The sequence below is a fragment of the Pseudoliparis swirei genome, chromosome 9, assembly GCF_029220125.1.
Source record: "Pseudoliparis swirei isolate HS2019 ecotype Mariana Trench chromosome 9, NWPU_hadal_v1, whole genome shotgun sequence".
NCBI classification, from domain to species: domain Eukaryota; kingdom Metazoa; phylum Chordata; class Actinopteri; order Perciformes; family Liparidae; genus Pseudoliparis; species Pseudoliparis swirei.
The window spans coordinates 28,104,737-28,130,826 of NC_079396.1; the positions used below are offsets into that span (position 1 = coordinate 28,104,737).

At 44.6% G+C, this 26,090-nt stretch overlaps 3 protein-coding genes across 4 annotated transcripts in view; 2 read left to right on the top strand and 1 right to left on the bottom strand.

Annotated features, from left to right (window-relative positions):
* The window catches only part of slc9a8 (solute carrier family 9 member 8), a 31,724-nt gene extending 28,082 nt beyond the window's left edge, over positions 1–3,642 (top strand). Inside the window, exons 13-17 of one of the 2 annotated variants that reach the window (XM_056422537.1) lie at positions 73–184; positions 1,396–1,616; positions 2,234–2,380; positions 2,650–2,798; positions 2,881–3,642. In XM_056422537.1, coding sequence (XP_056278512.1) covers positions 73–184; positions 1,396–1,616; positions 2,234–2,380; positions 2,650–2,763 — 594 coding nt within the window. In that variant the 3' untranslated portion in view covers positions 2,764–2,798; positions 2,881–3,642. Of the gene's footprint in view, positions 1–72; positions 185–1,395; positions 1,617–2,233; positions 2,381–2,649 lie in introns of both variants that reach the window. The other variant, XM_056422536.1, reaches the window with a different exon arrangement.
* A 5,435-nt stretch (positions 3,643–9,077) lies between these two features.
* Positions 9,078–17,771, bottom strand: spata2 (spermatogenesis associated 2). The gene is given in 4 exon segments (XM_056422545.1): positions 9,078–12,347; positions 12,350–12,695; positions 14,576–15,531; positions 17,619–17,771. Coding segments are annotated over 3 exon segments (1,602 nt in total). The 5' UTR covers positions 14,915–15,531; positions 17,619–17,771; the 3' UTR covers positions 9,078–11,430.
* A 598-nt stretch (positions 17,772–18,369) lies between these two features.
* Positions 18,370–25,266, top strand: rnf114 (ring finger protein 114). The gene is made up of 6 exons (XM_056422563.1): positions 18,370–18,539; positions 19,282–19,432; positions 21,914–22,020; positions 23,424–23,538; positions 23,796–23,903; positions 24,005–25,266. The coding sequence occupies exons 1-6, from the start codon at positions 18,403–18,405 to the stop codon at positions 24,068–24,070; spliced, it is 684 nt and encodes a 227-aa protein (XP_056278538.1). The 5' UTR covers positions 18,370–18,402; the 3' UTR covers positions 24,071–25,266.
* The last annotated feature ends 824 nt before the right edge of the window (positions 25,267–26,090 follow it).

The following is a 26,090-nucleotide window of genomic DNA, read 5'->3' on the forward strand; positions in this document are numbered from 1 at the left end:
TATATATATATATTATGCACAAGGTGTATGGGGATTAATAAAGTATCTATCTATCTATCTCCCTCTCCGTAGATCCTGGTTCTTCTCGGCCGGGCGGTGAACATCTTCCCTCTGACGTTCCTGCTCAACTTCTTCAGGGACCACAAGATAACGCCCAAAATGACCTTCATCATGTGGTTCAGTGGTGAGAGGACACCCGGTGGACGTCACGGGGATTACAGCGGCCAGGATATTGTCATTTTAAGACATAATTAGCATTTAAATATAGCGTAATGTACCATATAAATACAAATACGATGGACTCTAGAGCTCTTAAAATGGTAATAATGTTTATTTACAATCTTTTGTAAACAAACCTGCATGTGAACACAACAGTGCGATGTTGAGGTTGTCAATAATGATCAAGGTCACGTCCAAAGTTCATACAATAATGTTGTTGCTGGGAATTTTGGTGAAGTGGAAAATGTGTTCCTATTTTTTGTATTATGAATTTAATCAATAGGAAAAAAATCAGATTAAATTATTATTATTAATAAATAATCTAGAATGAAAATGAACACTATTTGCAGCCCTACATATATATATATGTACATGTCTATATATTTATATACATTTATATATTAATATATTTTGCATTAATATATATAATTATTTATATATATTTATTCATATATTTATATATATACAAATATATATATATAGGTCTATTTATATATACTGTATATTTATACGTTTATAGATATGTATTCATATGTTTTTATTGATGTATATTTATTTATATTTATATATATATGCATAAATGTTTATTTATACATATATTTATTGATTCATTTATCTATTTGTTTATTTATTTTTATGAATGATTTTATATTTTAAAAATATATATAAATAAGTGTCCACAATTAAATACATTTAATTACAATGAATATATTTTAAAAATAGGACACTTATTTACATATATTTGTATATGTTTATAGATATGTATTAATATATATTTACTTTTATTTATGTATATTTATATATCCATTTATTTATTTATACATATTTATTGATTCATTTATATATTTGTTTATTCATTTTTATAAATGATTTTAGATATTTTTTAAATATATAAATAAGTGTCCAAAATTAAATACATTCATTTACAATTAATGAATTTTAAAAATCTGGACACTAATTTATATAAATTTGTATATATATAAATAAGTGTATAGATATGTATTCATATATATATATTTATTAATACATATATCTATTGATTCATTAATTTGTTTGTTTATTCCTTTTTATAAATTATTTTATATTTTAAAAATATATATAAATAAGTGTTCAGACTTTTAAGATCCATTAATTGTAAATATATTATAATATATAATTGTGGGGGCGTGTCCTCAGGCCTGCGGGGCGCCATCCCCTACGCGCTGAGCCTCCACCTCAACCTGGAGCCCATCGAGAAGCGGCAGCTCATCGGCACCACCACCATCATCATCGTGCTCTTCACCATCCTCCTCATGGGGGGCGGGACCATGCCGCTCGTCCGCCTGATGGACATCGAGGAGAGCCAATCACGGCGCAAGAGCAAGAAGGACATCAACCTGAGCAAGACGCAGAAGATGGTGAGGACGCACACAGACACACACAGACACACACAGACACACACAGACACACGCAGACACACAGACATACGCACACACAGACACACGTACAACACACACATACACACACGCATACACACGCAGACACGCACACTCATACACACACGCATACACACACACGCACACACACGCAGACACGCACACTCATACACACACGCATACACACACACAGACACATGCACACACACAGACACACACACAGACACACGCAGACACACACACAGACACACACACGCAGACACACATAGACACATGCACACACACAGACACACATACACACAAACACATGCACACATACGCAGACACACACACACGCAGACACACACACATACACACAAACGCACACACACACACACGCAGACACACACACACACGCAGACACACACGTACAACACACACATACACACACACACACGCATACACACACAGACACACACACACATACACACGCGCACATCAACGGGTTGCTGGTGGTCGATTTGAAGTCCACAGAATCAGCGGGGAACCAATCGGATGCTCTGTAATGAGTCCATTGATCTTGACCCCCCTCCCCCTCCTCCTCCTCCCCTCCTCCCCAGGGTAACACCGTCGAGGCGGAGCACCTGTCGGAGCTGACGGAGGAGGAGTACGAGGCTCACATCTACCAGAGACGAGACCTGAAGGGCTTCATGTGGCTCGACGCCAAGTACCTGAACCCCTTCCTCACCCGCCGGCTCACGCAGGAGGTGAGCCCAGAGCCCTCCTCTTCCTCCTCCTTCTTCTTGCTTTGTCTTACTCTTCCTCATCATTATTATTACTTTTGCCCCTTTAGTGACAATAAAAACTCTCTGCAAGACATTTAACATGAAAACAAAACTCAACAAGCAGAACCTCCAGAGGCCATGTTGGACTGTGTGATTGAGTGTGTGTATAATGTGTGTGCGTGTGCGTGTGTGCGTGTGTGTGTGCGTGTGTGCGTGCGTGTATAATGTGTGTGTGTGTGTGTGTTTCTCAGGACTTGTTGCACGGCCGCATCCAGATGAAGACCCTGACCAACAAGTGGTACGAGGAGGTTCGCCAGGGACCGTCGGGCTCGGAGAACGACGACGACGAAGCCGAGCTGCTGTGACCCAATAAGAAGTGTCTGTGTGAGTCTGTGTGTAGGTAGGTGTGTGTGTGTATGTGTGTGAGTGTGTCTGTGTGTCGGTAGGTGTGTGTGTGTGTGTGGATGTGTGTCTGTGTGTAGGTAGGTGTGAGTGTGCGTGTGTGTGAGTGTGTGTGTGTAGGTAGGTGTGAGTGTGTATGTGTGTGTGTATGTGTGTGTCTGTGTGTAGGTAGGTGTGAGTGTGTATGTGTGTGTGTGTGTGTGTGTGTCTGTGTGTGTGTGTGTCTGTGTGTGTGTCTGTGTGTAGGTAGGTGTGAGTGTGTATGTGTGTGTGTCTGTGTGTAGGTAGGTGTGAGTGTGTATGTGTGTGTGTATGTGTGTGTGTGTCTGTATGTGTGTGTGCGTGTGTCTGTGTGTAGGTAGGTGTGTGTCTGTGTGTCTGTGTGTGTCTGTGTGTGTGTGTGTCTGTATGTGTGTGTGTCTGTGTGTGTCTGTATGTGTGAGTGTGTATGTGTGTGTGTGTGTCTGTGTGTAGGTAGGTGTGAGTGTGTGTGTGTGTGTGTCTGTATGTGTGTGTCTGTGTGTAGGTAGGTGTGAGTTTGTGTGTGTCTGTATGTGTGTGTGTCTGTGTGTAGGTAGGTGTGTGTGTGTGTCTGTATGTGTGTGAGTGTGTGTCTGTGTGTATGTGTGTCTGTGTGTAGGTAGGTGTGAGTTTGTGTGTGTCTGTATGTGTGTCTGTGTGTAGGTAGGTGTGAGTGTGTGTGTGTTTGTGTATGTGTGTGTGTCTGTGTAGGTAGGTGTGAGTTTGTGTGTGTCTGTATGTGTGTGTGTCTGTGTGTAGGTAGGTGTGAGTGTGTGTGTGTTTGTGTGTGTATGTGTGTCTGTGTAGGTAGGTGTGAGTTTGTGTGTCTGTATGTGTGTGTGTCTGTGTAGGTAGGTGTGAGTGTGTGTGTGTGTGTGTGTGTGTATGTGTGTCTGTAGGTAGGTGTGAGTTTGTGTGTGTCTGTATGTGTGTGTGTCTGTGTGTAGGTAGGTGTGAGTGTGTGTGTGTGTGTGTGTGTGTATGTGTGTCTGTAGGTAGGTGTGAGTTTGTGTGTCTGTATGTGTGTGTGTCTGTGTGTAGGTAGGTGTGAGTGTGTGTGTGTGTGTGTATGTGTGTCTGTAGGTAGGTGTGAGTTTGTGTGTGTCTGTATGTGTGTGTGTCTGTGTGTAGGTAGGTGTGAGTGTGTGTGTGTTTGTGTATGTGTGTGTGTGTGTGTGTCACATGCTCTTCTCCTTGATGTGATTTCTTCTGCAGCTCCTCTAAAACTAGATTAAATACTAAAGTGATGAAGACGTTTCTAACTTGAAGCCATAGAGACGAAGAGTTGATCCTGAGTCTGAGTTTAACAGCAATAATCACCTCTCTCACTCTCTCCCTCCTCTTCATCTGTTGTTGTTTTGTTTTATCACGATTTGTGAGCTTTGAATCTTCCTGAGATTTAATTATCTCCAGGTCTCTATATTCCTGTTTCCGAGTCAACACGTGTATTAGAAATTATTATTATTATTATAATATATATATATATATATATATATCATACCTGCAAACTTGTCACCTTTCGGTGAAATTCACCGTTTTGAACTCAAAATAGGTCGTCCACGTGAATCGTGGAGATCCGAAGAGTTTTTTTTTTTGGGGGGGGGTCACCTGGCCCGCTGCCGTTGAGATTGCAGTGAGACGCGGAGAAAAGTGTGAAGTGTTGCTCTTCGCAATAGAACATCTTTGATGGACGTGTCGCGTCTCGGCCAATCAGCGTTCAGATGTCTTCAGCGTTTGGGGGTTCAGGTTAGCTTGAATGTTAGTCCGCTACATCTGCTGCTGTCACGCTGCACGGTGTAGCGATGCTAACAAAGTACCCGTACGTTAAACACGATGTGATTTAGCATATCTTTAGTATCGATACTTCATGAAGAGAGCGATCAGAGCGCACGCGCTGCTCCGTGTCGAGCTGTCTGCGCACACTGCGCTGCGCAGCTCACAGCGAGAGAAGAGGCGGAGCTTAGAGACTTCGGCTTAAAAAATAAAAAGATGCCAGAAGTGAAATGCTTCAGTCTGTAAAGTTGTGTAACTCTCCAGCTGCTCATCCTGATGATCTGTGGATCATCTGGTCAGAGACTAACGGCCTCATAGTGTATAATCAATGCTATGATGGAACCATGTAGTTTCATTCATATCTGGCTGTATGAATACTCATATTACTGTCATTTGTTAAGTGTTGTAAAAGTTGGTAAAAAGTGAACCATACAGATGTTTTATTTATTACTATTATAGATAAATATACCAGTCTCGTAATTATGGTACCATATTGTTTGTATGGTGTATTGAATTCTGGTATCGGGTATCATGATATTTATGGCAGGTATGTAATATGTATAGAAGTTATAATATGAGTATCGTGACAAACAGGTAGAGACAGAACAGATTCAGGGAAAAGTCCATGAGGACTGCTCAGGCAAAACAAAAGGAAGTTGGTTCATGAATGACTTTAACCATATTATATATAATGACAATGTATATTTGTTATTACTATCATTATAGGGCTGAGTCAGAGCGGAGGACCTTTTGTTCTTAAACTATTTATTATCATTATTTAGATTTGTGGTCAGAACAATAAAATGACTAGTTGTGGTTCTAAAAGCTTTGAGGCTTCAAACAACGTGGATGTGGTGTGGTGACCAAACAAAAAAAAAGTCACCTGCACCCCCCCCCCCCCCCCCCGTTGTCACCTTTTTCACCCCTCATGAGTTTGCAGGTATATTATATAGATTCTATATATATATATTATGCACAAGGTGTATATATATTATATATATTTATAATTATATATTTATATTATACATGTTATATATAATAATATATATATACATATATGAAACATATTGTTATATATATTATGTATATATAATAATATACATATATATAATTATATATATTATATATATATATGTATTATTATATATATAATAATACATATATATATATATTCTACATGTATTATATATATATTATATTATATATAATAATACATATATATATAATATTTATATATATATATAATACATATATTATATATTATTATATATAAATATGAGTTGTATGCAATGAAGATTATATACATGAGGAGCCACCGTCGTTTACAATCATGTTTTCTTTAAATTAACTCGTCTTCTTGACTTCATGCCACTGTCTATTTTATTTTTTACCACTATTGTTTCCTGGAATGAAGATAATCACCAATGAATGTGTGGGTAACTGGGAATAACGATTCCTGAATGTTGATCTTATTATTTTATATTTATTTGTTTGTTTGTTGGGGTGAATTTATTTTATATGAGCTCTATGAGCAGAATTATAGAAAGAATCTAATAAAACACATTGACATCTTAAACGTTGTTCTGAATGCTGCTTTCAAGAAGAGCTCCGCCTTTTTAAGAATTTGTTGTTTTGCCAATTGTTTCAATTATTTTTGTGGAGAGAAAGAAATATAAAAATGTGTATATACTTTTTGGCGAATTGACTATTAATGTATTTGTTTTTTAAATAGAGAGCAAACTTTTACAAGAACTTAGACAGACAGATACATTATTTGATAAATAAACCTTTAAAATAATATAGAAGAGTACTGGAACGCTGAGTAATGAGTAGGAACTGAAAATCACCTCAACAAGTCTGTTATTCATAAATGTAAAATATCAAAGCCACACTTCCCTCTTATAACTATTTAAAAATAATAATAATAAAAAGATAAGTTATAAATTCATCTCAACACCCATGTGTGTTTTTTTATATTTAAATTGACATGTCAATGATGATGTCATTTAATAAGCAGCATGTTTGGCGGGAGAGGACAACGCCTCAGACAGGAAGTCCAGCCGGGTCTGGAACTGATGCTTCAATAATAAAAGATTATAAATAAATAAGTAAAATTGCCTCAGAGGGCTTTGTGTAGACGACATCCTCCGTCCCATCCTCAGTTAAACAGTTAAAAATAATAATAATAATCTAGTAATAATTAAAAACTAATAATTTAGTTTGTCTTTAATGTTCAATTTCAACTTCGTGTTTTTTATCCCTTTTATTTATTTTTCTATTTTCCTTATTTTTCAGTACGAGTTATTTATATATTATGTATCTATTTTTGTAAATAATAATAATTTAATTATTATTTATGAATTCTTAAAAAAATGTAAATTACTTGGTGCAACGTGCTAAACATGCGCAATGAAAATGCATCACACTTGGTATATTACGGTGTGTAATGAGGATGTCCCACCAGCAGGGGGCGGTCGAAACCCACAGCAGCGGTCCATAAACAATAGATCACAGTGGATGACAAAAGTTGCATTATCGACATTATTATTACATCACATTATCTATAATTACACATGTTTGTAATACATGTATTAGTAAAGCATATCTTTGTATCACTCGCTTCATCATATATAGTTTTATTAATAAATGTGTGAATGAGTCTGATGCTGTGTGAACCTCTGCATACAGCTTCATTATGTATTTATGAATGAACGTGTAAAGTTTGGTGATGTAAGAGCTGCTGCTGTCAAAACACGACCGCAAAGATATCACATGAAACTTCACCACTGACATTAAGAAGATTATTATTCTAAAATGATATGTTAATATTTGCATGTCAGGCGTTATCTATCTATCCAATCAGTCATCTGAAACGAGGACGCACTCTCCTGGTTCACACAATACTATCTCACTGTTGCATGCTGGGAGCTTTTTGATTGCATGTTCTTGCACATGTGCACGCGTGATGGATTTTCCGCCTGACAACAGGCATGTGGACCACAGTCGGGGTTTTCACTGATTAGCAGGCGTCACGTCAGAGATAAGTGGTTCCATTATTTTGCAATCAGAAGCTATTGATCGGTTAAAAGAACGTTTAACAGCCGTCTGCGTCGCCAAGGTGACGATCAATTAAATGTATTCTTTGTTATCAGGCGGCAATTAAGAAGTGAAGCCAATGCTGAAGTACCTTAAAGCTGCTTTCTCTCTCCTGACCACCAGGGGGCGACTCCTCTGGTTGTATAGAAGTCTATGCTTCATGTGTTAAAGCTGCATTCTCTCTCCTGACCACCAGGGGGCGCCTCTCTGGTTGTATAGAAGTCTATGCTTCATGTGTTAAAGCTGCATTCTCTCTGCTGACGACCAGGGGGCGACTCCTCTGGTTGTATAGAAGGCTATGCTGTATGTGTTAAAGCTGCATTCTCTCTGCTGACCACCAGGGGGCTCCTCTGGTTGTATAGAAGTCTATGCTTCATGTGTTAAAGCTGCATTCTCTCTTCTGACCACCATGGGGCGACTCCTCTGGTTGTATAGAAGTCTATGCTTCATGTGTTAAAGCTGCATTCTCTCTTCTGACCACCATGGGGCGACTCCTCTGGTTGTATAGAAGTCTATGCTTCATGTGTTAAAGCGGCATTCTCTCTCCTGACCAGCAGGGGGCTCTTCTGGTTGTATAGAAGTCTATGCTTCATGTGTTGAAGCTGCATTCTCTCTCCTGACCACCAGGGGGCGACTCCTCTGGTTGTATAGAAGTCTATGCTTCATGTGTTTAAGCTGCATTCTCTCTCCTGACCACCAGGGGGCTCCTCTGGTTGTATAGAAGTCTATGCTTCATGTGTTAAAGCTGCATTCTCTCCTGACCATCAGGAGGCTCCTCTGGTTGTATAGAAGTCTATATAGTGACTCTACTTCTCTTGATGTGGAACATTTCCTCATTTTTCCAGAGTGACTCTGTAACAGACGAGATGGGGAGCAGCATTGTGACGCTGGCCCTTTAGCTCTCTTCAAAGTAATTGGGTGAGACAAAAATAATTTAAAAAACCTGAGTGGAACCGAGAGGGAGAAGCAAACGAGTGGACACACACACACACACACACACACACACACACACACACACACACACACACACACACACACACACACACACACACACACACACACACACACACACACACACACACACACACACACACACACACACACACACGTACGGCTCTGTCACCACCTAGTGGTCATTTTGGGGAACTGGAACTAAAAGTTGGAAGAAGATCTAAGCGATGAATTGAGGACTTCCTGTCTCATGTTAGGAAACAAGTGAAGGAAACGAGGATGACAGAACTGAACCATCGAACGAACTTTTAAACCTGTGGAGAATAAAAATAAAACATGTTTGTGTTGGTTTTAGAAGCAGAGACTGAACATGCAATCCTAATAAACATCAAATAACCCACAAACACCAAAACAAAAGAAAAGAAAAGGACAAGAATTTCTTCACAGAATTTTATTCTTTAAATTATTTTATAAAATCTCATTTATATAGATTTTTTCCCACCAATTAAGTTTTGGCTATTTACCCCCCCCCCCCCCCCCCATATATGCCCACATTTTGATCTTGAAGGTGCATACGCCTTCATATTGTGCAATGATCCTCGGTGCCAAGGTGGAGGGAGGGGGGGGGGGGGGGTACATGGAGGGTGGCGGCAGAAAGAGGAACAACAACAACAACAACCCACAGCCGTGCGCCACAGGGACGCTCCGCTTGTTCTTCACTCGGCTTCTTTGTTCTGCTGCTGGAGGATTTATTTAATCTTAAAATATTAAAAGGATGTAAAAAACAAAGGCTTCGTCGGATGAGATGAACACAAAACAAAAAATAAGCGATGCCCCAAGATCAGCGCGACGTCTCAAAACGACCCGTCACTTATCCCAAAGGTCAAAGGTCACAGGGTCTCCTCTGTGAGACACTCAGTTTAAACCAAATAATTAAAAAGTAATTAACAGAAACACGAAAAGAATCATCACAGACATCCATGTGTGTGTGTGTGTGTCTGTATGTGTGTGTCTGTCTGTGTCTGTCTGTCAGTGTGTGTGTCTCTGTGTGTGTCTGTATGTGTGTGTGTCTGTCTGTCAGTGTGTGTCTGTCTATATGTGTCTGTCTCTGTCTGTATGTGTTTGTGTGTGCGTGTGTCTGTCTCTGTGTGTGTGTGTGTGTGTCTGTCTGTGTGTGTCTGTGTGTCTCTGTCAGTGTCTGTATGTGTGTCTGTCTGTGTGTGTCTCTGTGTGTGTCTGTCTATATGTGTCTGTCTCTGTCTGTGTGTCTGTCTGTGTGTGTCTGTCTGTCAGTGTGTGTGTCTCTGTGTGTGTCTGTATGTGTGTGTGTGTCTCTGTGTGTGTCTGTATGTGTGTGTGTCTGTCTGTCAGTGTGTGTCTCTGTGTGTCTGTCTCTGTGTGTCTATATGTGTCTGTCTCTGTCTGTGTGTGTGTCTGCGTGTGTGTGTCTGTATGTGTTTGTGTGCGTGTCTGTCTCTGTGTGTGTGTCTGTCTGTGTCTATATGTGTGTGTGTGTCTGTCTGTGTGTGTGTCTGTGTGTGTCTATATGTGTCTGTGTGTCTCTGTCAGTGTGTGTGTCTCTGTGTGTGTCTGTATGTGTGTGTCTGTCTGTGTGTGTCTCTGTCTGTCTGTGTGTGTGTCTGTTTTCATTTCATGTAGCAGCGTTCAGGTGCCAAAATAACACGTCTTTACTCTTCTTTAAAATAAATGTTATAAATGTCATGCGCATTTTTGAAACAAGCCCACAAGAACCCTGTGATAATAACACCATTAATAATAATAAAATAGTGCAAAAACTGTGACGAATTCCATCTTCTTCAAAGACTAAAATATTGAATGTTATTTCCTGCGGCGCCGTCTTTAGTCGTGGTTGTTACACGCCGGCTGAACGCTAAGAACATGGCGGCGTTTACGTTGAGTTGGTTCGTCCTCTGGCGGTTTAGAGGTCAACGTGTTCGGAGTGAGAGGACGCGTGACCTCCGGCGACCTTTAGAGCGCGTTCCACCGTCTCTGGGCTCCAGGACTTTAATCCTCATGTCCGTGACCAACTGATGATCCATGAAACAGGAGAACATGTTTAAACAACGAGGATTCAGTGAACATTAAATCAAACAAATCACCAGCCAACAGTTACGGTGCGTTCACTTGCAACACGGAAACAATAAATGAAGGGAGGAGGAGGAGGACCAACCAGACGTCCACAGCAGCGTTCCTTCAGTCACTCTGAGGGTTCACGGATGAGGCATGAGCATTTAGTTTTAATTTTTAAATAGAATATATGGCATCTGACCATTGGCTCAAGTTTACCCCCCCCCCCCCCCCCCCACCACACCTCATGCCCAACAGTCTCACATTGTTCTAGAGAATAGATTAAAAAATATAAACTATTGACTTCCAGTGTTTTCACTTGTGTTCTTTTTCCTATTTGTTTTTCAAGTTTAAAAAATACTTCACCACCCACACACACACACACAGCTGAGAAGTTAGGCAAAGTATATATATAGATATATTTATATTTGTTCATTTGGACGGAATTCATTCAGAATGAGAAGGAAATAAAACTCCCTTTTCTCCAGTTTCCCTTCTGAGGGGGGGGGGGGGGGCGGGGCTACAACATCACATGACGACTCAGAGCAAAAGGAAGAAGGAGAGAGGTTTTTTTTAAAGGCCTGAACTTGTACAAGGCGGAGAGAGAGAGATGGGCGAGTGACATGGCGCCACCCAGAGGAAATGTACAGGGGGGGGGGGGGGCTGAAGCAATAGCGTAGCTAAGAGGGGGGGGGGGGGGGTCAGCGGTACACCAGGTGGGACGCGGCGCCGGCCTTGAAGTGCAGCTGGTGGTTGGGCACGAAGCTGTGCTGAGGACTCTTCCTGGAGCACACGTCCTGTGAGTAGAGGCCGACGCACGAGTCACACGACACCTTGGAGCAGCTCAGGCAGGTGGAGGACGCCCCCGGCTTGTTGCAGAAGCCGCACCGCGACCCGCCGCCGCCGCCGCTCAGCCGGTCGCAGCCCTTCGCCGCCGTCAGAGCGCCGGCCTTGCTGGCGAACAGCTTGGCGGACACGAGCGGCTTCTCCGCCATGTGGGCGTGGCTGAGCGTGTGCAGGGCGGCGTGGGCGCTGGAGTAGACGGACAGCTTCTCCTTGACGGGGATGTATCCGTCGAGGGGGAGGGGCCTCGGCGCCTTGGCGTGGTGGTGTTCCTGCGGGCCGCAGCAGGGGGCGGGGTCCGCGTCGCGGCAGGCGGGGCAGAGCGTCACGTCGCACCGCTGGCAGCACGCCGCGCCGCACGCCGCGCCGCAGCCCTGGCACTTGGCGGCGCCGCCGTGCGCCTTCAGGAGCCACGCCTCCCTGGCGTCGCGCGGCTCTCGGCCGCGCTCCGTGTACAGGTCCACCTCATCCAGCGAGGTCAGGTGGTAGGACGCGTCCGCCGGGGGAGGCGACTGGATCGGGACGAAGTCGGCGGCGGCGCCGTAGGAGGGCGGCGCCGCGGAGAAGAGGGAGGAGCAGGGCCGCAGGATCTCGTCCTCGCCGTCCTCCTCGGCGTCCACGAACAGCGTCTCCTTGCGGAGGCTCAGCGACGCCTTCAGCACCGGCTTGCTCGCCGCGGCGTGCCAGTGGCCGGCGCCGTCCGTGACGTCCACGGACTTGGAGGGCCGGCCGCCGCCGCGCCGCAGCTGGCGCCCGTGCGGCCGCTCCGCGCCCGCGGCCGCACCGACAGCCGCGCCATGTCGGGCGCCAGGCTGTCGCGGCGCCGCAGCGCCTCGGCGCAGCCGGCCGCGTCGTCCCGGCAGCCGCGCCGCAGCTCCAGGGCCTCCAGCTCCGAGGCGGCGCCGCGGGCCAACGCCACCACCTCGCCCAGCAGGCGGCACTCGGCCTGCGACAGGAAGAGCTCGAAGGCCAGCTGCCGCAGGTGGGCGGCGCCGCCCGGCTGCTCGCGCAGGCGGAACTGGGCGTCGTGGTCGGAGGCGTAGCCGATGGCGCGCAGCAGCGTGCGCAGCTCGCCGTCAGAGATGGCCGCCTGCAGGTGGTACACGTACGGCCCGGTGAAGGTCTGGAGGAAGAGGAGGGTCAGAAACACGGAGAGGAAGAGGAGGGTCAGAAACACGGAGAGGAAGAGGAGGGTCAGAAACACAGAGAGGAAGAGGAGGGTCAGAAACACAGAGAGGAAGAGGAGGGTCAGAAACACACAGAGGAAGAGGAGGGTCAGAAACACACGGAGGAAGAGGAAACACGGAGGAAGAGGAAGCAGGCAGAGCAGCGGCTGCTTCAGGTCTTGGTACCAAAGTAAACGTCCAACATTTAAACTTCAACTCATTGGTTCAATAATAACGAGTTAAATAATAATAAATAAATCCGTCCTTTATTCATTATTCCCTCGTCTCCAGAGGAAGTCGCCCTTCTGAACGGTGAACAGACGGAACTTATTTTTACGTTAAATATTCTGTTGTTTGATATTCTCTCGTCAATAAGAAGCCGTGTTGTGATTCTCTTTACAGCAGCGATAAGGCAGGAAGTCAAAGCACTGAGGAGAGCTGCCGGGTCCTCAGGGCGGCGTGGGGGGGGCGGCCTGCGTGACCTGTGACCTGTGACCCGTGTGACCCGTGTGACCCGTGTAACCTGTGTGACCTGTGACCTGCGTAACCCGTGTGACCCGTGTGACCCGTGTAACCCGTGTGACCCGTGTGACCCGCGTAACCTGCGTGACCCGTGTGACCTGTGTGACCCGTGTAACCTGTGTGACCCGTGTGACCTGTGACCTGTGTGACCTGTGTGACCCGCGTAACCTGCGTGACCCGTGTGACCCGTGTAACCTGTGTGACCTGTGTGACCTGTGTGACCCGTGTAACCTGTGACCTGTGTGACCTGTGTAACCTGTGTGACCTGCGTAACCTGTGTGACCTGCGTAACCTGTGTGACCTGTGTGACCTGTGTGACCTGTGTGACCCGCGTAACCTGTGTGACCTGTGTGACCCGTGTGACCTGTGTGACCTGTGTGACCCGCGTAACCTGTGTGACCCGCGTAACCCGTGTGACCTGTGTGACCTGCGTAACCTGTGTGACCTGCGTAACCTGTGTAACCTGTGTGACCTGTGTGACCCGCGTAACCTGTGTAACCCGTGTGACCTGTGTGACCTGTGTGACCCGTGTGACCTGTGTGACCTGCGTAACCTGTGTGACCTGTGTAACCCGTGTGACCTGTGACCTGTGTGACCTGCGTAACCCGTGTGACCTGCGTGACCCGTGTGACCTGTGTGACCCGTGTGACCTGTGTGACCCGCGTAACCTGTGACCCGTGTGACCTGCGTGACCTGTGTGACCTGCGTGACCCGTGTGACCTGTGTGACCCGCGTGACCTGTGACCTGTGTGACCTGTGTGACCTGCGTGACCTGTGTGACCTGCGTGACCTGTGTAACCTGTAACCTGTGTAACCTGCGTGACCTGTGACCTGTGTGACCTGTGTAACCTGTGTGACCTGCGTGACCTGTGACCTGCGTGACCTGTGTGACCTGTGTGACCTGCGTGACCTGTGTGACCTGCGTGACCTGTGTGACCTGTGTGACCTGCGTGACCTGTGTGACCTGCGTGACCTGTGAGACCTGCGTGACCCGTGTGACCTGTGTGACCTGTGTGACCTGTGACCCGTGTGACCTGTGTCTCTCTGCCTCAGGTCTGGAGGTGTTTGTCCTGCCGTCCCTTTGAGGCTGAGAGGATTCATGCAGCTTCTTTTCTCCTTTCTTCAAACTCCCAAACAGCGCCGACATATTTATGAGTTATGATTTCTTTAAGTGCAGCGTTCTGACACACGTTGACCGATGGATTTACAGGACTTTTCCAAAACTTGTGATTAAATTTTTTTTTCCATGACTTTTCCAGGCCTGGAAATGACCATCTTAAAATCTGCCGTTTCCAGGTGTCCCTGAACGCCTCACCTTGATGCACCTGAACTCCTTCTTCCAGGGGAAGAGCAGCAGGTTGGTGCAGAGCGTCTCCAGCGTGTGGAAGGCCCTCTCCAGGCTCTTGATGTTGCCGCCCCTCTGGTAGCGCAGAGAGTTCTCCACCACCTCGTAGTAGCGCACCATCCGGAACCGCTGGCCCGGGTCGGGCTGGTAGGCGCCCAGCAGCGCCGTGGCCGTGGAGAGCAGCGCCTCGCTATCGCGGGGCCGCCAGCGGTCGCCCCCCGGCGTGGGGTCCCCGCCGCCGCCCTCCAGGCGCCTCTCCAGCAGCGTCACGTACCTTCGGAACAGGTCCTCCTTTAACTTGGCGTCCATTATCGACCGGCTGCCGCCTCCGCTTCTCTGAGGGCGCCTCGGCCGCTCAGCGTCCTCCGCACCGCGGCGCCGCGGTCGAGCGCCGCGCGTCGGTCAGCATGATTCACCGCGGAACGCTTTTGGCCGGCGCGCTTCAACGACGGCGTGGAAGAGGGTCGAGGTTTTGCATCCAATCAGCGGCTCATCCTTTACCAACGAGCGGCCGTGGTCGTGTCAGTTGGTCGTGTCAGTTGGTCGTGGTCGTGTCAGTTGGTCGTGGTCGTGTCAGTTGGTCGTGTCAGTTGGTCGTGGTCGTGTCAGTTGGTCGTGGTCGTGTCAGTTGGTCGTGGTCGTGTCAGTTGGTCGTGTCAGTTGGTCGTGGTCGTGTCAGTTGGTCGTGTCAGTTGGCGTCGCTGGGCTGCGGCCTGGAGGGACGCCTCCGTACGGGCATCTCTGGACCGGCTCCAAGACCCCGACTCTCTTCCGGGGTCAAACTCGGCCTCCGGTGGCGTCGAGTTTTTCTTTTCTTTGCGCTCCCGCGATGCCAACGCCACGCCTCAGGGCTTTTTTATTTTCAGCGGGTGCCGAGCTCAAGGTCACTCATCGTGGAGCCGTCAGGACCGTGAGATTCTTCTGAGCTGTGAAGACACAGGAGGGATTACTGGGAATCACACACACACACATCTATCTACCCCCCCCCACACACACCTATCTACCCACACACACCTACCCACACACACACACACATCTATCTACCCACACACACACACATCTATCTACCCCCCCCCCCCCACACACACACACACACCTATCTACCCACACACACACACACTCACCTACCCACACACACACACACACCTATCTACCCACACACACACACCTACCCACACACACAGTCTGCTCTCATACAGGACTGTCTCAGAAAATTAGAATATTGTGATGAAGTTCTTTATTTTCTGTAATGCAATTAAAAAAACAAAAATGTCATGCATTCTGGATTCATTACAAATCAACTGAAATATTGCAAGCCTTTTATTCTTTTAATATTGTTGATTATGGCTTACAGCTTAAGAAAACTCTAAAATCCTATCTCATAAAATTTTAATATTTCCTCAGACCAAGTAAAAAAAAGATTTATAACAGCTGAGTGTTTGTCAAGGCTCAGGAAACCCTTGCAGGTGTTTCGAGTTAATTAGACAATTCAAGTGATTTGTTTAATACCCTACTAGTATACTTTTTCATGATATTCTAATATTTAGAGATAGGATATTTGAGTTTTCTTAAGCTGTAAGCCATAATCAGCAATATTAAAAGAATAAAAGGCTTGCAATATTTCAGTTGATTTGTAATGAATCCAGAATGCATGACATTTTTGTTTTTTTAATTGCATTGCAGAAAATAAAGAACTTCATCACAATATTCTAATTTTCTGAGACAGTCCTGTATGGCTCAAACATGGGGGGGGGGGGGGGGGTGCGTAGGCATCACTATTACACACACAACTATCTACCTACACACGCACTTAAGGGAAGTCTGCTCTCACATGGCTCAAACATGAGAGGGGGGGCCTAGGCATCACTATTTTCAGAAACCGTATGTGGCCATTATATATGTATATATATATATACATATATATACACACACACACACACATCTGTCGTATGGCTACGAGCAGTGTTGGGAGTCCACTACTTTTAGCGGTAACGAGCATGTAACGAAGATATGTCTGATTCCCAGGATAATGGAAGTCAAGATTGTCCTGAACACAGCTGCATCAGTCAATGCCGGGGCTTATGAGGAAAAACATATATAAAGCACTTCAAACATTAAAGAAATGACCGATTTCTTTAAACATTTAGGACTTTTAATTTGAAATATCTCCCAATTGGGACCGTAGATATGTCTGATTTCCAGGATAATGGAAGTCAGGACTGTCTTGAACACAGCTGCATCATTAATTTCCTGGAACTCTTGGGGAAATCTATATACAGGAATTTTTTAACATAAAAAGTCTGAGTTATTAACTCTTCCTTGGTACAGTAAAAAAGTTTTAATGTTAGCATAATTTAAGCTAAATCTCAGAAACGATCTATAAAGATTCGAAATCAGTTAATTGTTTACTTGTATATGTTAGTGTATGATTTGTCGACATCTTATTTTGAAAAACGGATGTTGTTTCACGTAGTTCATTCCGCTAACTTTATCAAAACCCTCGCGCGCTCCTGATCGAATGCGTTTACCGTCAACATCAGTCTATAGGTGCTCAGAAATGTAAGTGTCGGCTGAGTTGACCGCAGTCGCAGAGCCCTGCACCGCACACCACGCAGAGCCCTGCACCGCACACCACGCAGAGCCCTGCACCGCACACTGAGGGCGCAATGTGGAGCACGAGAATCACATACATACATATACATATATATGTATATGTGTATATGTATTAATGTAGCTTCAGCTGCTATTTATCCCCCAACACGCCCACACACGCGCGCGCGCGCTCACGCGCACTCTGAGTCTCGGCTCAGCAGTGAACGCCCATTTCAGCGCAGCTGGCTAGCTCAACGTTTGCTTTAAGCTAGCAGGGCGGTCCATCGCCAGATATGTATCTTTACTCATCTCCGAGTCAAGTATTCACGCACACTCCGCCGTCGTGGCGTGACTCTTGTGTGACTTGGTCCATTGATGAGATACCCCGCCGTTTTATCGAGCGGCCACGAGCGCATCTTACCTTTATTACGAGTGCTAGCCTCGGCTAGCTACGCCTCCTCCTCCTCAGCTGTTGGAAATTCCCATCAGCCCAACGCGCATGCGCCACCGGTTCTGACCGTTCGTCAGCAGCGGGACGGCCCACGTGCTGTTTGAGCCGGAGGGGGAGGAGCTTCAGAATCCAACTACATCACCCGAATATACGGTATTTTTTGTGGAAAATGTCGATATTATGTTTACCATTCATCATAATTAAATATATTTATGCTCCGGGTTCATTTTTCAATACAATTACATTGTTTATTATACATTGATTACTCATTTTAAGCAATAATGCCTCCTCAAATGTGAATATCCTTTTGGTATTAAACACAAAATAATATATGTGTAAGATATATCACCTTGTAATCGACACGTATATATTATATATAAATACAATAATAATATTGTATATTATAATTATATATATTTATATAATAATTATTAATTATTATATTTATATATATATATATTTATTATATTTATATTATTATATATTATATTATATGTATATATTATATATATGTATTATTATAATTATCTATATTATAATAATTATAATATTATATAATTTATTTATATAATAAACAAAATATACACAAATGTATTGATAAATGTATTGTTTTTTAAAGTCGTACATTGGTGTGTAAAACGTGTATTAACACAATAAATACGTTTGTCCTTCCGAGAGATAGCTCCGCCCACAAAAACAGAACCCGATGACGTCATAACGGCGGGGACGGTCTGGGCGAAGGGAAAAAAGAAAAATGGCGACGCTCGGAGGGATCAGTGCAGCACAGCACAAGAAGAACGTCTCCGACGGGACCGGCGACATGTCGGAATTCGTCTGCCCCGTTTGTCTGGAGATCTTCGACAGTCCCGTGACCACACAATGCAGCCACACGTGAGTAAAATGGACCTTTTTATTTCTACTGTCCTGACTCCCCCCCCCCCCCCCCGAACCACCAAATAACACAGGGGGGGGGGAGAAGAAAGGCTCGTTTATTGTTAAACGTGTCGCGCGGTCGTAGCCGCGAAAACCTCGAGCGCGCACACCCTGTTTACTTGTATTTATATGTTGCTCACATGCATGTTTATTTAAAAAAATTTTTTTTAAAAAACAATGTCTGTTCGATAAATCAGTTTCAGTTTTGTTTACATCAAAGAGGCGGCCTCACCTGGGAGTTGTAGTTCACATGGCCGTCGCTTTGACTCATCAACCTGCTTCGAAGGACTACAACTCCCAGCGCGCAACTTCCTTTCCATCGGATACACGGCAAGCTCTCAGGCTTTATAGGAGTCTTCCAGTGGCTGACGGCACCTGTTTCTGGGTTTTTTATTCCTATTTTATTCGTAGGAATACTTGTAAACGAACCCTTTTCCCCCAGAAGACAACTTGTATATAGTTTTATATCAAATTGTACTTTTTTTTAACACACTTTATTTGTTTGTTTACCACATTTTATTGGAAATTCTTCATATTTTCTATTGCAAGTTAATTGTCACGCTCCGATACCAAGCCGCTCCTGCACCTGTCACATAGTCTTTAATACATATTTAAAATATATATATATTATTAATTCAGATTAATTTTTAGTCGTTTGATCGTTTCTCTTGTGTTTTTCTTCACCCCCGTCTCCTGCCAGGTTCTGCCACAGTTGTTTGCAGGAGTGTTTGCGCCCACAGAAGCCCGTCTGCGCCGTGTGCCGGGCCGGGCTCGGCCACTGGACTAAAGCCGCGGAGCTCGAGCTAAAGATCCAGTCGTCCGTGGCCGCTTGCAAGGGGTGCGGAGCGCAGGTACGGTTGTGGTTGGCGTGTGCAGGGTGGGGGTGGGCGGGGTTTAGACGGAGCGCTGTGGCGCCGTATCGTCACGACACTTGAGACCAGGGGAGGACATTTACATATGTTTTAGGGGGTAATTTTATGGAGGACTTAAAATTACTTAAGTATAAATATAGGAATAAATAAATAAATGCTTAAATAAATATATAAATAAATACAGGAAATACAGGCTGTCTAGGCTAACTTCTGCTAACGGTTAGCTGAGCGAGACAACTTCAACAACATATGCAAGGCTGAAGTCGTAGAGCACAACACACCAGGTGCATCACACTCCTGTGACCAATCATCCTTCAGTCAGAGGTTCGGACCGCCCAGCTCATTTGCATATAAGGACACATAAATGTCACGCATAAATAAATTAAGAAATACGTGTGGACACATAAATAGAGATTTAAATATATGAAGAAATACAGAAATGTAGAAATAGATTTATTTAATGATTTCTTGTTTAAGTATAACATATTGATTTATTCTAGGGCTGCAACAACTAATCGATAAAAATCGATTTCTTAAAATAGTTGGCAACGAATTTCATTATCGATTCGTTGTGTCGCGCGATTATTACGGCGCTCAATAAGTCACGGAGTATAAACAAAGTTGAGTTGAGCGCAGAGCGGCGCAGGAGAAACAAGAGCGGAGGGAGAGCCAATCAGCGCTGAGCTGCTCCTCTGTTGATGAATCTAATTGGCTGCTGCTGCTCACGTGGCGCTGGATGCGGAAGTCATTCACGTCGTCGGAGACATTCATCGAGCTAAGTGCTAAGTTAGTATCGCTCCACCGTGCAGCGTGACAGCAGCAGATGGAGCGGACTAACATTCAAGCTAACCTAATTTCCCAAACGCTGTGGACATCTGAACGCTGATTGGCCGAGACGCGACACGTCCATCAAAGATGTTTTATTGTGAAGAGCACCACTTCACATTTTTTCCGCGTCTCACTGTAATCTCAACGGCAGCGGGCCAGGTGAACACAATAATAACTCGGAACGCGTCTCTGATATTGTTCAGGGGTCCAAATGGGGACCACTGCTCAGGAGAGGAGAGCTGTCAGTCTGTTTGTGACGGTTCATCACCATGGTGACCAGTGAACAGGTTCATCACCATGGTGACCAGTGGACAGGTTCATCACCATGGTGACCAGTGAACAGGGTTCATCACATGCTGACCAGTGAACAGGTTCATCACATGCTGACCAGTGAACAGGGTTCATCACCATGGTGACCAGTGAACAGGTTCATCACCATGGTGACCAGTGGGTCTCCAGGACCTTTCCATGACTTTAAACCAAATTTCCATGATTAAACATTTTGTAAAAACTCTGTCTATACGTGACAAAGTGCGAAGATGTAGTATTTAAAATAACAATGAGAATTCCAAAGCATACCGTATATATACCGTGTAAATTAACATTTGAATAAAAAAATGTGCATTACTTTTCCAAATATTTTGGGATTTTATTTTTTTCAATTACTTTTCTAGGCCTGCTAATAGCCATTTAAAAATTCCATGACTTTTCCAGGTTTTCCATGACCGTACGAACCCTGTTTTGAATAAAGGGTTGAAAATTAAAGTTTTTTTGTTTTTTTATCCGATTAATCGATACAATAATCAACCGATTAATCGATTATCAAAATAATCGTTAGTTGCAGCCCTAATTTATTCCTGTATTCATTTATTTATTTATACATTTATTTAAGCATTTTTTAAAATTTATTCTTGTATTTATACATTTATTTAAGCATTTATTTATTTATTCATTTATTTAAGCATTTATTTATTTATACATTTATTCATGCATTTATTTATTTATACTTAAGTCATTTTAAGTCCTCCATAAATTGTTGCCCCCACTGACTGAAATCCAGGGGCATTTAAAAAGAAATGTGGGCACTTTATCAAACTTGTGAAGTAACCTTTGTTCAAAAATAATAAGTATAATTATTTTAGGCAATTGTCATAAAAATGGCAATAATAAGATTATCAGGCAGTAGTCTGCATAGTCAAAGTGTTTTCTTAGATATATTTTTTAGCGGAAAACATAAATCAGACAATCGCATTCAATTTTATTCTTATTCATTTTTGGGTTATTTATTTTAATTAAAAAAATTACAACTTAATTCCTTGTTTTTATATAATTTAAAAATATATTTTAATTGATTTTTTGTGTGTGTGTGTACCAACCTAAGATGGACAATACAGATAGGACAGACAAAAAAACAACAAAAACAAAACGCTATTAAATTATCATAATTATTAGAGGAAGTCATGGGGGCATCTTTTGCCCCTCTCCTCATCAGGGGCAACATTATATTTCAGAGGGCAGTTTTGCCCTTTGCCCCGGTGTATTACCGACACTGCTTGAGACGGTTGTCGTGGTGTTTAAATTGCAAGTGTTTACCGATTTCTTTTCTTCTCCTTTTTCTATCCTGCTATTCAGGTCCGCCTTTCTCAGATGAGAAGCCACACGGCTGCCTGCTCAAAATTCCAGGAATACATTGAGGAGGGAGTGAGGACCACTGCCCAAAGCCAGCCCGCCATCATCAGGTGAAAAACAACTCGATATGACCCACACCGTCACTGAAAGGCGTCGTGTGGCCTCGGTTCACGCGTCTAAAGAAGGTTTTAAGAACACCTGGCAATCCAGTCTGATGAGGCAACACCTGCAACACCTGCATGCCTGTTGATTGACCTGAAGGACACGCCCATGAGCAAGTGAAGTGTCGTGGTCAAGCTTTTTACGGGTTGCTTCTGGTGAGCTTTGAAATGGCGTGCGATCGGAGCGCGCTCGCCGCTCCTCCGCTTCCCGTCGTGCTGTCTGCACGCATTCACTGCAAGGGGGCGGGGCTTCCCAGCGCTCGCTCGCAGCGAGTAGCAGGGGAGCCGTGGCGTTGAGTGCAGGAGACGCCGCCGTCTTTTGTCGAGCGCCGGAGGCGTGACGAATTCCGTCGAGCGCCGGAGGCGTGGCATCGAGGGCCGACCGGCCTCAGCTTTTTGGAAAAAAAGATTCCAGAAGTGAAATCTGGAAGTCCTGAGTCTCCATTGCCGACGGTGAAGGAAAGCCGACTGCAAGAAGCTGCCGTTGGCCTGTAGAGGAGCTCCACCGCGGTCACATGACGCCTCTCCTCCACTCAGAGAAAGGAGAAACTTCTCTTTATTGACGTATTTTACATTGTAGAACTAAAATATGAACGCGTGTTCAGTTTGTGTAAAACACAAACACGATGTTATCCATCGAGAGAGAAACGCCGATTCATTTGCTGGCGTCGGGACTCGTTCCCGCAGAGGTCGACCTCGCGGTGACCTTTTCGTGGTCGCGAGGACATCGAGTCCAGGTCGTGTTTCCGTCGCCTGATGAGCGAAACTCAAATTCGCCATTCATGTTGTTGTTGGAGAGCTGAAACGCTGAAGAGGCGTCAACGACGACAACAATGAGACTTATGAGTGGAATGGCTTTTATCTTTTTACATATACTCTACCGTTCAAAAGTTGTATTTTTCATGAAAAATCACTTTTATTTATAAAATTAATTGCAAAATGAATATTAAATCTATTCCAGACGTTGAGGTTATAAATAATGATGTTTACAGTAAATATTAATGTCGTTCTTCTTGCGGCTCAAAGGAAGGCCAGTTTTACAGCTTCTCTCAGCAGCATAACTGTTTTCAGCTGCGCTCACATAAAAATAGATCTGCGGGTTTTCTACCCCTCCGCTAGTCTTCTAAGGCGATAACACAATGTCCCATCAGAACACTGGAGATGGGCCTCTACACACTATGTAGAGACTTCATTAACACCAGAGAATAGTCATTACACATTAACTATGTAGAGATGGATTAATGTAAACATTTATTTATAGATTTTTCACAAACAAGCTAAGTTGTCGTTTGTAAAGCGGCTGCGACTTTAAGTCCGTGTTCTAACGTGTTCACGCTCTCTCTGCCTCACAGTCCGGTACCGAACCGCTTCACCTTCACCTGCCCGTACTGCAGCTGCCAGAACCTGGACCAGGACGGGCTGGTGGAGCACTGCACCTCCCAGCACACGCGCGACGCACGCCAAGTGGTAGGAAACTGAACTACAACAACAAGTGAATTCAGAGAGCTCCCAGTATGGAGAGCGTGATGAATATCATAGTGCTTCTGGACGAGGGAGGAGGAGAGAGGGTGTGAGGACAAAGCGAGAGAGAGAAGGTGTGAGGGTGTGAGGGTGAGAGGGTGAGGAGAGGGAGTGAGGGTGTGAGGGTGAGAGGAGGAGAGGGTGTGAGGTCCGGATCAGAATGCGTCTCCATCTCTCTCTCCTTCTCTCTCTCTTTTCTCCAGGTGTGTCCCATCTGTGCCTCGATGCCGTGGGGAGACCCGAACTACCGGAGCGCCGACTTCTTCCAGCACCTGAAGATCAGACACACCTTCTCCTACGACACCTTTGTTGTAAGTGGAGACGCACACACACACACGCTTACACACACGCTTACACACACGCACACACACACGTGGAGGATCTGCTCGCTCATTGGCCGTCTCCTCTGCAGGATTACGCCACGGACGAGCATACGATGATCCAGGAGGCGATACAGCGCTCCCTGCTGGACAACTGAGGCGCACAGGACAATCCACATGGAGGCGGGACTCCAACGAAGGGGGGAGGGGGGGCGGAGCCGGAAGCGCACTGTGACGCCACGCATCCGTCACGGGAGGATGGCGGCGGTGGTGGTGCGGTACTACGATGGGTAACCAGCTTCACCGGGGGGGGTGATCTATAGGTTTATTATTCCGAAAATAAATCCTGCAATATGGTTTCAAGGAGAGAAAGGGAAAACCGCATCTAGTACTGTAAGATTTAGGAGTGATACTGTGTTTCTGCTCTCTTATTCCCCCCCCACACCCACCACCTAAAGTTGAGTCAGTTGAGTTGACAGTCGGTCTAATATCTACTAGAGTTCAGACATGACGCGCCGTCATAGAGCCAAAAACTTCCAAAGTTGTGATTAAATCCCCCCCCCCCCCCTGTCGTCAATACTTGATGTAATAAGAGGGTTCGACCACTAGGTGGCTAAACTGTTGCCGGCTAACTGGCTGGAGGCGTTTCAAGTAACGATAATGTGTAATAACTCTAGAGTTTACTCTCCAGACGTTCTCACGTTCTTGGTAAAGTGTGAGAGAGAGAGAGAGAGTGTATATGTGTGTGTGTATATGTGTGTGTGTTTGTGTTCTGTTTTTTTTCAGAGATCTACTGGAAATAATAAATACTAAGAGGGTCAAACTGGAGCCCGACGCTGGCTGCTTCATTGTGGTGTTTCCCTTGCGTCTGCCTGCTGGTAGATCTCGTCTCTGACTTCCAGAACTCTCCGTAGGGCTAACCGTTCACCGGGCGCCGCGCGGCAGGAGAGCGCCGCCGCGGCGCCGCGTCGCTTCTGTGATCGTTCTTCTCTCTTTTCTCTTTAAAAAACATATTTCTTTGGGGTCATTTCGGCGAGATTATTCTTTTCTTTTCCCTTCACGTGTCCGTCCACCAGGGGGCAGTAGAGCTCCGCACAGTTCATCATTCTGTTCATGTGCTTCAGTCAGTGTCTCCAGCTGCAGGTTTCTGGAGGCCGTTGTTTTATGAGTAACTATACATTTCTACATTTAACGACGAGATATGAATTTAAAGATTTCTTTGTTTTTAAATGTAACTCACGGTTGTGTTTTCTCTGGTTGATTTCTTATTGTTTTTATGACTTGAATGCTTCATCACAACCGACGGAGAAAAAAAAAAGACATGACTCGAATAAAAAAAGAATTCTAATTATTATTTGTGTGCCTCATAATCTGACGGCAGGTGAAGCAGCAACGGTATTCATTTCAACTTTATTTAAAAGAAATGTTTTGCCGAATGTTTATTGGATCGTGTCTTTTTATTTCACGCCGGTGTTTCTCGATGACGTGTAATTATCACAAAACACATCCAGCGTCTCATTTGTCGCTCACCAACGGGTAAATGAAATAAAATGTAACGCCCCCCCCCCCCCCCCCCCCACACACACACGCACACACACACAGATCAAATAGCTCCGTAAAGCCTTTTCACTTTGGTGCCACCTTTATTTCTTTTATCTCTGGTAAAATGAAATAATTTTGTATGCGTCTCTCACGAAAAATGACATTTTTCTCTCACTTTTATATATATTATTATATAATATATATATCATATAATATACTTATATTTGAAATATATTGCATATATTAGTTTTTTATAGGGCTGGGCACGTTAACGCGTTAATTAATTAACGCCGACAATTATTTTATTGCGCGTTAATGCAAGTTTTATTATTTATTTTATGATTGTAAAAGTGTTGCTCACAGGATTTTATTTTGTAAAAGTCTGCTACTGATTGCTGCGGAACCGGAAAAGAAAGTCATTCGCGGTTTAACAAACATGGAGAAGAGTACGTAGATTTTAAATGGCCATTTTCAATTTAAAGTTCTTAAAGACGGCGGAGTCGACAGAAACAAAGTCATATGTAACACTGCCAAGATGAATTGTCTTATCACCGGAGTACTTCCAGTCTTAAATATCATTTAAATGCGAGACACACCGTTGATGCCAGCGAACCACACAACCAAACACACAGTGGA